Source organism: Cydia strobilella, chromosome 6 (genome assembly GCF_947568885.1).
Source record: "Cydia strobilella chromosome 6, ilCydStro3.1, whole genome shotgun sequence".
In the NCBI taxonomy this organism is placed as follows: Eukaryota; Metazoa; Arthropoda; class Insecta; order Lepidoptera; family Tortricidae; genus Cydia; species Cydia strobilella.
Window position 1 is genome coordinate 6592518 of NC_086046.1, and position 15176 is coordinate 6607693.

Genomic DNA, 15176 nt, shown 5'->3' on the forward strand with positions numbered 1-15176 from the left:
GATAGACAGCAGAAAGCGACTTTGTTTTATACTATGTAGTGATAAACATATAGCCAGGGATGACTTAACAGGGAAATTGCAAAATAAAAAGACATAATTAAGGTGACGTTTTTTTAAAATTTCAAGAGATTTATTGATGTATTGTATAAGGCCCACGCTCCAAATACATATCGCATATCATATCGCAAATTAGAGTCAACAACAATGACAATTTGTAATGGATTCCATGACAATTTAGGTTAGTCATAAATAGACACCTATTAAGATAAGAGTTAAAGTTTTAAGGACATAAATATGTACGTAACACAGTATGTTTCTGCGAAATTAATGTTTTGAGGCCAGTCATGTGGGTAAACAATAGATAAATACTGCGGTTTATTGGGTATTGTTTACCAATTGGCCGTTAACACTTAACAAATTTAACTGCAGACATGCTTGGTTTTCCTTATTGACGTGCTTTATTGATTTAGACTTATTAGAACTTGCGTCAACACATGTTTCTCTGTATTGGGTCATACGATATGTACACGTGTTAATGATCATGTAGCTGAGAATTAGTATAGTAATAACTCTTCCGCTAGCAATAAAATCATACTTACAAAATTTAAACGAGTATATTTTTGTCTAAAAGACCGGCAGCTTTTTATAGATTAAATATCGAATTTATCACGGCTTTACGGGTCCTGCGTGGCGAGTCAGACTGCCCAGAGCTGGTGTGCCGCCTGGTACGACTGTTTGTCCCTGACGTTCCCAGGATGGCTCTTAGGTCCCGCCGACGCGACTTATTGGCAGTGCCGGCGGCTCGCACTGTGTCGCGTAAGAACTCGCCACTTCTTCGTGCTCTCACCTCACACTATTGAATGCGCTCCTGACATCAGCTACTGACTGCGATATGTTTGCGTGGCGATGGACGGCTGTGTGCAGTGAATGTCTGAGCTTTTGTGAGAGGATGGATGATAGATGCTCAACTGTAGTAATTTAGTGTTGTAAATATATAATTGTACTAGTTGTAATTTAAATGTAATTAACTTTCATGGCGCATTAGTTTTACACTGTAATGTCATGTAAATGTGTTTTCAATAAATAAATAAAATCACAAAGGAAGAACCTGAAGATTATGATATCGTCAGATCATTTTGCATAGGTAGTTATTGATATACTTACCGCACGTAAGCGTTACTTCATGAACGTTTCAAAAACACCTTGAAATTTTAACCTAAGTCCTGCGGTACCAAATTTTCAAAATGTTTAGATGCCCCCCGCTTTCAAATTTGAATGCTCGCGCGGAGTATTCTGACAGTCCATAGAGTTGTTAAATAGTCTGTTCAGGACTGACAGCAAATATTTATTATGTGCAAAAGAATGAACAAGAGGTCTCTAGGACTATGACGTTTAAACAAAGCTGGGACTTAGGAGGCTAATATAATTTTGTTTACCGTTTCTTCCCCAATCCAATTCCTTTCAGCAGGTTCGGTGAGACCAAGAGCATCTATCCAATGGTAATAGTTTTTAGAGTTGTTGCCGTACCAATATTTTATAATGACGTAGCTGTAAGCAGAACATCACTTGAACTACTAAATATTACGAGTATTTGTATTATCAGCTCCCTAAGATAGCTTCTCTGAATACTTACACGCAATTGTGTTGTTAAAGTCATAAGCTCAAAAAATATATCAGGTACTTTCCTCGAATACTCCAATAATATTACGAATAGATTTCTCAATATTACAAACAATTAGCACTTCGGTCTATATACCTGGTAAACCACTCCCACTCCCACCCACTTACTCCAGCCATTATGACGTTACTAGAAAAATTTCGGATGATTCATTTACGCAATTTTTTTAAAATTAAATCATTACTTTAAAACTAATACCTATAGTGGGACGTGTTCCCTGACACAATTTCTTACTAATTGTACAAGGTTAGTAATTATGTAGAAGGGACATTTTATATTTTTTTTGTCAGATTTTGATCAAAATTGGTAGGTTTGAAAAGCTCCTTATTCTGGTCGGAAAAAACACGAAATCCAAATTTGGGACAAAAAAAAGTATGACAATTCCCATTTAGTTACGGAAAATTCCATACGTTTTCCGTAAACTCAGTGGAAGATTTTGTAGGACATACAGTGAAATTGCGCTTATTTTGTACAGAATAAGGAACTATCTATCCATTAAATTTTATCAAAATAAAAAATGACCCAAATGAAAAAAAATATGTGTAATTTAGGTATTTCACTTCAATTATTTCAAAATGTTATTTAGTTACATACAAAAATACTCGACTAGTCTTTACGTGACTTCAAGTCCATCGTTGACCATGCTGCACGTCAGGGTCGTTGATGATTTCCAAAGTCTCAGCGTTTTCGAGATTCCACTTACTTAATATCGACGAGCTGCCACGGCGAGATTAGGCCGAACCGCAAGCAGCGCATCACGTCGGCAGCAAGTCGCCAACATACTCCAGCCATTAAGAAATTAAATCGCATTGAGAAAAGAGATAGATTTCTTAATCCAGCACAGAACTTACGCAAGTCCATCGTCGACCATCTGCTGAACGTCTGGATCGTTGACGATCTCTAGAATCTCAGCATTGTCCGGATTCCGCTTGATGTCGACGAGCTGCCAGGGCGAGATGAGGCCGAACCGCACGCAGCGCATCACGTCGGCTGCGTGACGTCGCCGCTCCGGCCAGTCGCCGTGCAGCCATCGCACTCCAGCCATTAGGACTTCTATCTCACTGAGAGACAATTATTTAGTTTTGAACAGTTTGGCTTTAATCGATATCAGAATATTTGTGTTAAAAAAGGATAACAGATAAAACTTTGACGAAAAGTTGTGCTAGGAATTTTAGGAAATAAGATATTTTCTAAATTTACCACATTTACTACAAAATTTATTCCGAATCCTAATTATTTTTCTTGTACTTCAATTCTAAAACCCTTCAACATCACGTTAAGATACTTTAGTAAGGCACAATCTACTAGCATAACTCGCAAATTCCACATACCTGGTGACGCAGATGTAACTAGATCTTAAGAACATTAAGATCTCATCCAATTCTAGAGCAAAGAAATCTCTCGATGCCACCAAAGGTAGGAAAAACCTTTGAACCCGTGGTACCTGCGGGCACGACGCTTAGATTAAAAAGTAATCGAATAACAACGATCAAAACCAAAGAATTACGTAGATAGGGGTATCCAAAAAATAACTAACTGTTTGTTCCAGGATTGCACATACTTAGATTACAAACTCAAAGTATGACACCTATTTAAAAAAAAAACTTTATCAACTTAAAATAACCAAATTTACCATTAAATCCATGACTTCCTTGATGCCTTTTGCCCGTGCTTCTCGGAACAACGCAAACGCTGTATCTTCGTTTATCAAGGACTCGTTAGCAATAAACGACCAACATTGATCTTCCAAATCTATTGATCATATAAAAGTTAAAACTAAATATATTGTTTCATTGTGTATACTTACAAATACACAATGGGTATTTGGTTAAGGCTGCTGCGTTATTTGGGCTTAGACAGGGTCCACTCATTCTTCTCTACTTTGCACGATTCTGGGCGCTCTCTATAGTAAGCCAATTTTAGCTTAACTCGGCTTTTCGCATATTTTGTCTTACGTCCATTGCCAGTGTGGCAGTATAGGAAGAAAAAATAAATAAATAGAATCTACGTAACCTTTAATAGCCAGAAACTGTGCTGCGCAAAATAGTGCCAGTATATTTTCCCGTTTAAGTACCCTGTTGCTTTCCGGTCCGCTGAAAATCATCCATTCATATAACGTTTGAAACGCCTGTGGCGTGACGCGAGCCTGAAATAAAATCATTGGTATCAGCAGTCCACTTTTCTGATAACGTTAGGGGGTCTCCTCACTTAATGACCTGGAAGCGTAATTAAGCCGGTCAGAGCAGAAAATTGCGAGGTGCAGGTGAAAAATGAGAAGCCATTTTCATATTTTGAGCTTTCGAGCAGTTACGAATTTTTAAGGTGCGTTTTAGACCAATGTTCGTGATTTTTTTTCTATCAAGCGATAGTCAAGACATCAGGTTTAGAATCGATGAAGTTACTAGAGAAAGGCCTCAAGATTGCTAATAAAATTTTTGGCAACGCTATTATGATCTAAAAAGCGCTACGATTTTTCAAAAACTGCTAGCTGAACCTACTGCACCATAAGCGTGGTAACTCTTTAACTTGAAAAACAAAACATACCGCTGGCAGTGTAATATCCTTTTGCGTATTAGCATTGAAAAATGCCGAATACACTTGCAATACTATGTGATGACAGTGGAACTCTTCATCGCCGATATGAATTACTGTGTCGGTGTTGCTAAAATTACAATTGTACGATTATCGATCTATTTGATCAGTAGAATGGCCGTAAACGGATAAGTTTTACAGACGGGGAAACACACCTTTACCAAACTAAAATGGATGTGATATATCTTAGGAAAAGTGACGAAGCCCCCCAGTGGAGAAGGCCGGATTCGAAGTATTCGAACCGGCGTCTTTAGCTATCCGGGCTAACGCCATGAACCCTAAGGCCACCTCGCCATGGCTTCGTCACTTATTCTTTAATATATGACATCTATTTCATTTCATAATTTATATTTGTGTTTTTTAAGTAGTGTGACTAATCAAAAACACAAATCAAAATATTTGATAAAATAATTTGATTTGTTCCCAAAGAAAAAAATCGTTGTCGACAAAAATACAAAAAGACGATTAAAACGTTGGTCAGGATTCTAACCATTCACAGACGAGTTAAAAAATCTTACACATAGTTATGTACACGTCGATAGAACTCCTGAAAGAGGTCCTGTTTCTTGGGTAACTGGACTCGCAGCCAGTCCACCGGCTCGAACTGCGCGAAGCCGAAGCTCTCCAAGTCCTTGCCCTTTTCATGTTTCCCTTCGGACAGTTTCGGCATGCCGCCACATTCGTTGTGACATGTGCCCGGTGGCTGGAAATGTACAGGTTGACATATTTTATTTCGATTGTGTACCAGTCCAATCTCTCAAACTTGAAATTTGTAATGCAGACTGAAGCCACGTTTTTCACCTTTTATCAGCGAGAGTCTTCCAATTGGACTACAACTGCTACAACTACTAATGTGCCATCGGAAAGTTTCCAAAATTGTCAAATTTTCCAATTTAAAATTACGAAACTTCTAATCTTTTTAGACAAGAATAAAAAATTTCCGTTTTCAAAACGAGATTCCTTTTTCGTGAAATTTTCCTAAAATTTCCGAGAACTTCTTAACATTTTCCGCAACTAGCTAGTCCATAGCACCATAGCTAAGTATATAGCACCAAATATATGCTTATTAGTGACGGCCAAAGACGGGTGGTGGTGGTATATCGTGACTCATCCTTATTTCTATGGTAACAAAAGTGCCAGATATATTTGGTCACTTTGGCTGTAACTGTCTGTTTCATGCTGACTGTGGATAGGTACTATCATGAAACGGGACCTGAATCTAGTGGGCTCGTTTCTTGGATTTACATGCTCGTATGTACACTTGTACAGTAAGCTTCAGAGATAACTAACCCCCCCTGCAAACAAGTTGCCATGCACTATACCTAGATTTCTAGCAATAATGAGTGAAAAGTTAGGTTAAACTTTAACTGATTTCCCCATAGTAAAGATAACAGGTGTCATTACTTAAAAGTTATTCACTTATGTCTTGAAGATACACAACACACCTACAATGTTCACTAAAAAATGAAAAATGATAATGAAAAATAATGATTTGAAAAATAATTTATTTGGTTTACAATGAAATATTTATCAAATCTAAGGTATTTCATACACACATAAACATTTATTGCTACGAAATAAGGTCTACCAATCAGTTAGCAGATCAGTTCGCGATAACACACTAAATAAACGTGACTTTCGAGTTATAACTGCATAAACTAAACAATGAGATTCAAAATTGATGCCGAACGCGATCGGACTGTCGCATTTTACGGACTAAACATATTAAAATAAAAGACTAACGTCGTTGATTTCGCTGTCATCATCCGGTTCGCCTGCTGCCTTTCCTTCAAATTTTACTTTTACTTTAGCCTGAGTAGGATCTGCTAAAAGAACGCCCACGGTCGAAGACTGAAATACTACCTGTATACAAAATAATATCACAAAAATGTTACCCTCCACAAAAAGTGTACATTATTGAATTTCTTACACTCGTCAGATATCCAACAATAAGCAATTGCGAGCAGAGACTTCCTCAGACTAGACGTCATGGTATCAATATCAATAAACAATATTTCATTCTGTTATACTTTGGGTATTTTTATTTTAGAAATATGATGCTAGTTTTTCTCACTCTTAAATAAATATTGGTAAAGTTGAGTTCAACATTTTTACCAGCCAACTTGCCAAAAATATATTTAAACTCTTCTAAGACACGATTGACAATAAGGTTTTGTAAATATATTTTGGTACAGTGGAACTTCGATAGCACGAATCTGAAGGGAAACGCCAAAAAGTTCGTGTTAACTAGTTTTCGTTTTACAGAGGGTATGGACTTAGAGAGGTTCTTAGAGGTTTTTATTCGTCTTATAGAGGTTTCGAGTTACAGAGGTAAAAATAATGAAAAAATCGTATTAAAGAGGTAATTATACATACGCAGAAAAGTACGGTCTTATTATTTCCTTCGAGTTACAGAGGTTTGTAGATAAATGATTTCGAGGTATAGAGGTGATTTAAGAATATGTCTATTATTCGATATATAGTGGTCAAATTTCAGTTTTCGAGTTATGGAGGTTGAATTTGCACTGGACAGCTGAGAAGGGAATCGTTTATTACTTCGTCTTAATGAGGTTAAATATTTCGAGTTTTGAGCTTTGAAGGGAAAGGGATATCATTTTATTTCGCGTTAACGAGAATTTCGTCTTATTGAGGTTAGAGTTAGCGAGGTTCCACTGTATAATTTTTTTTTAAATCTAAACACGCTTGCAGATTTAGTTGGCAAATATTATTTGTTTAAAATGTTGATGGTAATACCTGATTGGATTGCACCTTTAGATTACCACTCGGAGTGCTTTTGAAGGGAAACATTTTGCGCCTGTAGGCATCATGATCAGAACTCTCCGCGCTGAAACATATAATCAATCACCAGGGTTAGAGAAATATTAATTTTAAACAAAATATGTGACGAATGCGTTAGTTACTTCTGGCATATTTAATATGTACCTATGTCTAATTATACCAATAATAATTGTGCAGAAAATTTTCGGAAATTAGGAACGGTGAAATATATGTATAATAAATTAATGAGTTACGTAGCTACTAGCTATGCCTGCGCCATCGACCGTTTGCGATTTGGTCAATTCAACCGCCTTTTTTAATCCTATTCCTTGGGGTGGCAAGGAAATAGATAAAAAAATACTAGGTTTGCAATAATCGAATTTAAACTGTTGTGAGACATACTAATATTAAATCATTCATTCGAGAAAAATGCTACGTACCACGTAAAATACGTGAAGCGATCGAGATTGGGCGGCGCCCTAATTTCAATCGGGATAGCGGCTGGGCTGTGCCGCCAGCATGGAAGCCTGTGATTCCTCAGCAGAATGCCGGTGAGTGTTGTGACAGTGTAGTGGACATAGTGAGTTCGTGCTGTGTGGCGCTACAAGTGTTAGGTGACCCAAACCCAAACACACCACTGTGCCCGCCTACAACGATAGCGCAAGACCTCCCCCAACAGGTTTTCTCGGCGCGCGCGCAGCGAGCGACGCGGCGCGCGGCAGCGGCAGTACGCAACACACGGTCGTCGTGAACGCTGCTCGCACTATTAGTGCTTGAGAAAGGAGACCTAGGCTCTCCGAAACATGTCGCGCGAGTGACTAAAACAAGTGAGTCTAAACCGTAAAATGATTTAAAAATACTAGGGTTATGCTTTAAAAAGCATATCATCAAAATCGTTTCAGAAAATAAGGTAAAGGCAAACAGACAGACATGAGTACATTACTTTCGCATAATATCGGCGTATCCCCTACATTTCGTTAAACTGTGGAAAAGGCTCTATGTGTTAGCTTCGGCTACCGAGCTCTTTGCCCCGTATAAAGAATAAGAATATATATATATGGTTGGTATGATTTCATGGGGATTACAAAAACATTGGATTGTCAGCTGTTTACTTTGTTGTCTTCAAAGTTTACAATGTGATTCTAACAAACAGAATTTCGGAACGCACCTGGAGTCCTCCGGGTGACTACTTTCGGGCGCCAACTCTATTTGGTTGCTTTGAGCGAACTCCTTAGCGAACTTTGAACCATACGTGTCTTCGTTCATCGCTGACTTCTTCTTTTGCGACCTTATGCAATACATTAGCATTATATTACAATGTAAGTCTACTCTTAGCATAAATTACGAAAACAATATAGATATTTAAGTTCTAAATGTTTTAATGAGATCCATCACTAAAATCGCTGTAAACGTAAGGTCTGGTGAGTCACATCTGACAGGCTTAATTTTAAGTGTCGTAAACTTAGAATTCAAGCGCTAGAAAACAATAATAGCCATATAATCACTACATAGTACAAAACAAAGTCGCTTTCCGCTGTCTGTCCGTCTGTCCCTATGTATGCTTAGTTGCTTAGATCTTTAAAACTACGCAACGGATTGTGATGCGATTTTTTTAATAGAGTGATTCAAGAGGAAGGTTTATATGTATAATTTGTAAAGATTTTGTGTAAATTAGTTGAATTACCCGTGCGAAGCCGGGGCGGGTCGCTAGTTATAAATAAAGATCGTGTCAGATTTTTTGCACTTTTCGCTATGAAATCTGAAATAATTATAAAAACATGGCACCCTAGGGTATTGCAAGATTTGCAAGTATTCTTATAGATAATTAGGACTAAAGTAATGTTACTATGAAGGATGTTTCAGTAGGGAAGCGTACACCCAGCCGCAAAATTGTATTACTACTTTATATATTCAACCATAATATGTCTATGCAATTTTGCAGCTTTCTGTATATCATACAAAAAAAAAGAGGTGAAATAGTACTATTTTAAATCTACACACTTTCCCTTATAATTCCACGACATGTGACTGTGTGCAGTGCTGGACGTAGAGTTCGAGCAGTACTTCACCACAGCGTCTCCTGATTGCTCATAAAACGATTTACTACTGTATTTCTGCACTGATATACTGTTTGTCTGTTTGACAAAACCTAAAAAACAAAAAACAATATTTAATCACAAATTTTGAACAGGCAAGACTTTTACAAGTTCTCAAGTTGGCCTCTGTAACTTGGCTAGATATAGTTATCATAGTTTTGGCAATACCTACCTAATTTTATAATACCTACCTATTAAGGTTTAATTCCCTATCTGGATTGCTAAATCAGGTAGTAGTCATATAAGACCTAAATCTTAGGCAAAAGCGAATAAACGAGTGCGTCCCGACGCGACGGTATCTCGCGCGTGAGATACTTAAAATCTAATTCAATAGAAAGGGCAAATAAAGTAAACATTGTAAACAGGACATATACTTAACCTAACATTTTGACGAAGGTTGTTTTCACTTAAATATATACAAATATATTATTAACATATATTTTAACTAGACATTAATATAATAAATAAATGATTTAAGTGTAAAAACTGTTGGTAAAATCACGGCTTATCATTAAAAAGTGCGAGATTACGAAGTAATGAAGGTAAATTGATTTGTTTACCTACATTATTTGCATTTTCTATTGAACTCTTATTTACTTACCTGGGATGTCACCAGAAAACAAAAAAAATGAACAGGAGAAGGACAAGGGGAGTAACGGCTTCTGATTTACATTATTGTAAATTACCTAGTTACTTTACAAGACTTACTGCTGTCGCTGCAGTTGGTGGTCAGCTCAGAAAAAGAACAACTCCTGTGTAGTTTAGGCCGAATGATGATGGAATATATTTCACTATAATTTTCGAGCGTATTCCGGAGTCTTCTCTTGGGAGCAATTATAACGCTGCAAGATCGATGTGACAGCGTAACATGGTGGATCAAGCAAGCCAATACGATCAATACGGGATACGGGTAAGTGACATATTGATTTGTGTTAATTGCGAGTTCATACATTGGCTTCTTCCTACTTGAACTCAGTGGCAAATGTATGCACTCGCAATAAACACTAATGAATGTGTAAACAGGCCCAATATGACACCACACTTATCCATATGCCAGACTTACCCGTATTTAAATCATATTCGAAAACATGGAGTTGAAGACTAAAGTCTCAAAATTATGATTGTGATTACGACGGTAGGTATACTAAGAACCTTTTCACATTGACCTAATTCCTATCCGATATCGGATGACGGATACGACCACAGAGATAAAAAAAAACCCTATTTATATTATTTATTTATTTGATAATTTGTTTATTGCTGAAAAGTAAGCGTTATTGCAAAATTGATGCCATAGGTCACTCCTCCAAGAGTCATCCGACATCTGATATCGGTATAGACAGACTATGCATGTGAAAATGGCGTAATAAGGGTTCCTAGCTTATGGCGAACGAAATTCAGAAATTTTTAGTAAAGTAGGTAGATGTCTTTCTTTGCGAAAAAATTTCTTCAGTAATTCAGTATTGATATGCAGGTTATTAAATTATTATTAATATATTATTACTTCATAATTTTACTCTACTTAAATGTCTTAAATGATCACCTATTTATATTATTGTTTTTTCTACTCGTTGACTATAATCTGTGTATTACAACTTCATGTGCAACACTACAACCTCTCTTTTCAACGTTGGATAGTCTATGGCACTTCCGACTCAAGCATAAGAATTTTATCGATACGGTTTAGGCAATTATAAAAATTTTGAAAATAGAACTTCATACATTTCGATAAAGTATTTCTTGTTTCAGGAGACTCGATTCAATGCAAATTATCCTACTTAAACACGCTGCTGCGTCGCATCTGCTTTGTGATTGGTTGGCCAACAAAAACATTTTATTTTATGTTGTAGTAGAAACAATTGCTTCATAAGTCAGAAACGCGCATGTGACACCCGTCGGGCCTTCATATGGCAACATCCATACCCTACGAAAACCGCTTAGCGTTGCTTGTTAGTCTCCATAGGCTACGGTGGCCAAAATCGAGAAAAAAACTGTCTTAAAATTGAATTTAGCAAGGAGCAGGTACCGGGCCTCATGAGTTACGAGGAGGTGTACCAACCCGCCGGGGGCGCTGGGCCCGGCGGCCGGGGCGCGTACGAGTATAAGTGTTAGGCCTGAGTGGACGCTCAAGTTGAGCGTGCAGCGGGGCGGGGCGTGCGGCGTGCATGTTAAACAAATGCAAACGTATAGAAGCGGCCTTAGTGCACGCTGCTCAAATCACTTGTGAGCCCGACGCCACGCTGCACGCCCCGCCGAACGCTCCGCTTTGAGCGTCCACTCAGGCCTTACACTAAGGGTATCGCGGGCCGCGGCAGCGCGCGTATCTTAGCTGTATACTTTTGGTTTGTTTACCTATATGATTCTACTAGTTGAAAGTATTATTTTTTTCTCTCATAGAAAAAGTATTGTATACAATAGTGATATAATCTTTTCAATCTCGTACCTTACTTAAACACGGTACGCGACTGAAAAGCTCTCTATTATATCACGATTGTATAAAATAATATTAGTAAGTGATTTGGGCAAGCCTAGACATAGGTAACCAAAGTTTGTTCATATTTTAATTATTTGTAGCTGCAAATCATCATTCATTCATCATCATTTAGATCAAAACACCGTTTACATGTCTACTAGTGACGAAACTAGAGATAAATATATATGCATATGTAATTATGTATGTATTGTATGTGTATGTCTAATGCCAGTGAACTGTGGAACTGTACAAAAAAACAACTCCTTAAATAAATGCCAAGGTTAATTATAGGTAAGCTATACTAACCTACGTGGAAATTATACATTTTCAACAATATTTATCTATCATATTATACGTATGCGAGAAGAACAATAAGCACTTACTCGGGAAATCGGCGTATATAAGAGCTGTTTCTTACATGAGACACTATTTCTGCATCATATATCTGAGGAAGACGAGATCTGATAAAAATTGTAAGTTATAAGTTATAAATATAGTAATATATGTAAATCTCGCGTCGAATAATGGTTCCTATGAAAGTTATTTTTTATACGGAATACGAGTACCTAGCTGTTACGTAAGATGTGTGTAGGTACCTACTTACAATTTTTTTGGAAGTTTAGCGAATTCGAGAGTGAACAAGAAGTGAGTGATAGAGTTACTTGTATGGCACACTTTCGCCAGTCATAAAAGAGAGTTAACCCATGGTATAAGTGGCTATAGCTAGTCTAGCTGTAGACTCTCTTCTTGTATTTTTAGAGCAGTTGCATTTACTCCATAGTTCCACTCGCCTGCTCGACCTTACCTATTTCTTCTAAGCTCAGCCTAAAGAGAAATGAAGGAACTGTCATACCATCATTCGCCGCTAGAGCTATAACATTGACGAGGCATACACACTGCATGCCCATTTTCGAGACAGTTAAGTACCTTAAACTAAGTTTCCTAAAAATAAGACAATATATCTCCGGCATGCCTAGACCATAAGAGTGACACCTCGCCACTGGTACCTAATGGATTTTACGCGAGCAGCAAATATATTGCTGACACGGACTAAGAGTTCTACGTAAACTAGTTTCCTATTAATAAAATAACAAACGATTGCTAATAAAATCAATCATGTTTCGTTGTTTATTCGTTTCATATCAAAACTTAAAACGGAATAAATCATGAAAGATCTCATCACCAACAAGCAGAAGGGTGTTTTAAGAGATTACTTAATATGAGGACCCGTAAAACTTTTCGCCCGTGTACATTTATTGTTGCCTGTTCTTGTACATTCTTGCTATGACTAGTAAAAACGTGGCACCTATAAATGAAATGACATCCCCCATTTAGAAGGAAGAATTCGGAATGTCACCCCGGTTTTTTCTCTCAGGGGTTCCGACTAAACACCATAGGCGACGTTATCTTATGAGTAGTTTGATGTGTTTCAGATTGCAATGCGGGGCTTCAGGGTGGCAGGCATAATGATGCTACTTACAGTCATCAACGTGAGTAAATATCATGAGAGTTCGTCTCGGCCAAGAATGACGAAATTTTTTAATGGACAGTACTCCGGTACTCACAAATCTCACAATGGCTTATATCCGGGATTTAGCATATCCCGATTGGAAATACAGATATTTATCCCGTTCGGAAATACAGTTTTTTGCAAATGCGTATTAAAAAACATTTATAGGGATTTTTTTTTGCTAAAATGATATGAAATTACATCCACCTACAATCCCAAATTATATAGAAAGTACCAAAATATTTTATTATGGCAAAACGCCGAATATTCATAAAAGTATAGCGTGAACCTGTTAAATACGTCGATGTAGAAGTTTTATATGCAAATAATAATGTTGGACTTACCCTTTCTAAACTAACGCTCTTTTTCATTTCAACGTTGATGGCAGAATACGAATATTAAAATCATATTGTATTTAATATTTGCTAATGGCTAATAAATAAATAGATTTGCCCACTACTCTTTGAAAATTTTTGACAGTTGAAGTTTTGAGTTTCCGCAAGAATGAATGACAAGCTTGTTTTAAACATTGATGAAATTTCCTGTCAAATACGTTGTCTATGGTTAAATACTACATTGTATTTCCTAACTTTTCAGAAATGAAAAAGTCTACAACTAGGAAAAAATCAGATTATTTTTTATCAAATATTTAAATTTGTGTTTTTTTTTAGTATTGACACTACTATTGTATAGGTACTTATACTATGTCAGTTTATGAAAAAATATACTTAATATATACTTGTCTTATTATTATTAAAGGTAGGACCAAGTTAACTCTGCATATTATTTGAAACTCAAAGGAAATATACTTAGGTACTATAGTTACTTTACTACTGCTAGATACAGTCGCCATCAGATATATCGGAGCGCCCGAGGTGCTCACAAATATCTGAACACGCCTCTATTGTCAAGGCGTTAGAGTGCATGTTCAGATATTTTGAGCACCTCGGGCGCTCTGATATATCTGATGGCGATGTACATCCCTGTGCCTCTGAGCTGACACTACTTATATGCATTTAAGGATTAATTCTATTGGAGCTTTCGAATTCTAATCTTAAACATAATAATATATCTTACATATTTTACATTTCACAGACTTTATGCTATGGAGCGATAACACGTTACGATCGGCCTAATAAGTCAACAACCGTGCTCGGGAATGGTTCAATAAAAGTGCACGATGGACTTAATGGAAAAGCTACCGTACTTGATGGGCCTAACGGATCAATAAAAGTGCTCGATAAAGGAAAACTAACCGTGCTGGGTGGGCATAAAGTGCGTCGTGACGTTCGTGAGGCCAATGCATCAGTAATAGAACATCTTGGGCCTAATGCATCAACAGTAAAGTCTCATAGCTCTAATACACCTGAAAGAGTACGACGCGAGGCTAATGCAACATTGCATCGTGTGCCTCTCACGAGAGGAAAATCTCGACGTGAGGCAAACACAGAAAAAAAACCCAATGCAGTGAAAGCATCAGATGTCACTACTCTGAAGCCAGCAACGCACAATGCAACGGATCCAGAAACTACAACTGCACCAGCACGTCTAGGGAACATGATAACTGTCCCCGACAACTGTCCTGATGGAAAGAAATACGTGAACGGAGCATGTCGGGAGATTTGGCAATCATCTACCTATAGATAGCATATCCTTTATTAGCAACGCATCTCTATTTCACTATCTGATTATGTTTAATTTACGGTATTTGCAGGCAATGAAGATAGAAGTCAAATTAACCACAATTTGCAACTGTCATTCAATAAAAAAATATATATGGCAATGTTTTTAGCTGTCATGTCTTTCACTTGGCACCTATTGTCAGAATCGTATAAATAGGTAGTTGTGTTACTTGTGTTTTGTGTGGTTCCATGGTAAATCATTATAAAAGCGGCGTGCGAGAGCTACTCTTCCGCATGATAAATAATTATACAATAATAAAAAATCAGCACGAGGCTGTTCAAGCTGAAAAAAGGCAATGTTTACAATATTTGGAGTTGATGACGGGTAAGTGGAATGAAACATCTTAATACTTTCACCATATGTAGA

General features: G+C 37.2%; 2 protein-coding genes across 5 annotated transcripts in view; one reads left to right on the forward strand and one right to left on the reverse strand.

Moving 5' to 3' along the window:
* LOC134742358 (uncharacterized) overlaps positions 1-13603 on the reverse strand; it is a 26026-nt gene extending 12423 nt beyond the window's left edge. For 2 of the 3 annotated variants that reach the window (XM_063675439.1, XM_063675438.1), the window contains exons 1-14: positions 13472-13603; positions 12001-12062; positions 9853-9986; positions 9050-9197; positions 8217-8336; positions 7025-7115; positions 6014-6133; positions 4789-4973; positions 4223-4340; positions 3692-3824; positions 3312-3430; positions 3010-3122; positions 2530-2739; positions 1437-1548 (exon numbers count right to left, since the gene is read on the reverse strand). In XM_063675439.1, coding sequence (XP_063531509.1) covers positions 1437-1548; positions 2530-2739; positions 3010-3122; positions 3312-3430; positions 3692-3824; positions 4223-4340; positions 4789-4973; positions 6014-6133; positions 7025-7115; positions 8217-8336; positions 9050-9197; positions 9853-9986; positions 12001-12062; positions 13472-13498 — 1692 coding nt within the window. In that variant the 5' untranslated portion in view covers positions 13499-13603. The remainder of the gene's footprint in view (positions 1-1436; positions 1549-2529; positions 2740-3009; positions 3123-3311; positions 3431-3691; positions 3825-4222; positions 4341-4788; positions 4974-6013; positions 6134-7024; positions 7116-8216; positions 8337-9049; positions 9198-9852; positions 9987-12000; positions 12063-13471) is intronic. The other variant, XM_063675440.1, reaches the window with a different exon arrangement.
* On the forward strand, positions 12042-14920 carry LOC134742413 (uncharacterized). 2 transcript variants are annotated; one of them, XM_063675554.1, is made up of 3 exons: positions 12042-12090; positions 13051-13107; positions 14223-14920. In XM_063675554.1, exons 2-3 carry the CDS (start codon positions 13057-13059, stop codon positions 14772-14774), a joined length of 603 nt encoding a protein of 200 aa, XP_063531624.1. In that variant the 5' UTR covers positions 12042-12090; positions 13051-13056; the 3' UTR covers positions 14775-14920. The 2 variants fall into 2 exon arrangements, with proteins under 2 accessions (XP_063531624.1, XP_063531625.1); XM_063675555.1 differs by lacking the exon at positions 12042-12090 and having other exon boundaries at positions 13036-13107.
* The last annotated feature ends 256 nt before the right edge of the window (positions 14921-15176 follow it).

Excerpts from the sequence above, each read along its gene's own strand:
- LOC134742413 (XM_063675554.1), top strand. The coding sequence starts at position 13,057 with ATGCGGGGCTTCAGGGTGGCAGGCATAATGATGCTACTTACAGTCATC. Across the intron at positions 13,108-14,222 it reads TGCTACTTACAGTCATCAAC|ACTTTATGCTATGGAGCGAT; the intron begins GTGAGTAAATAT and ends TACATTTCACAG.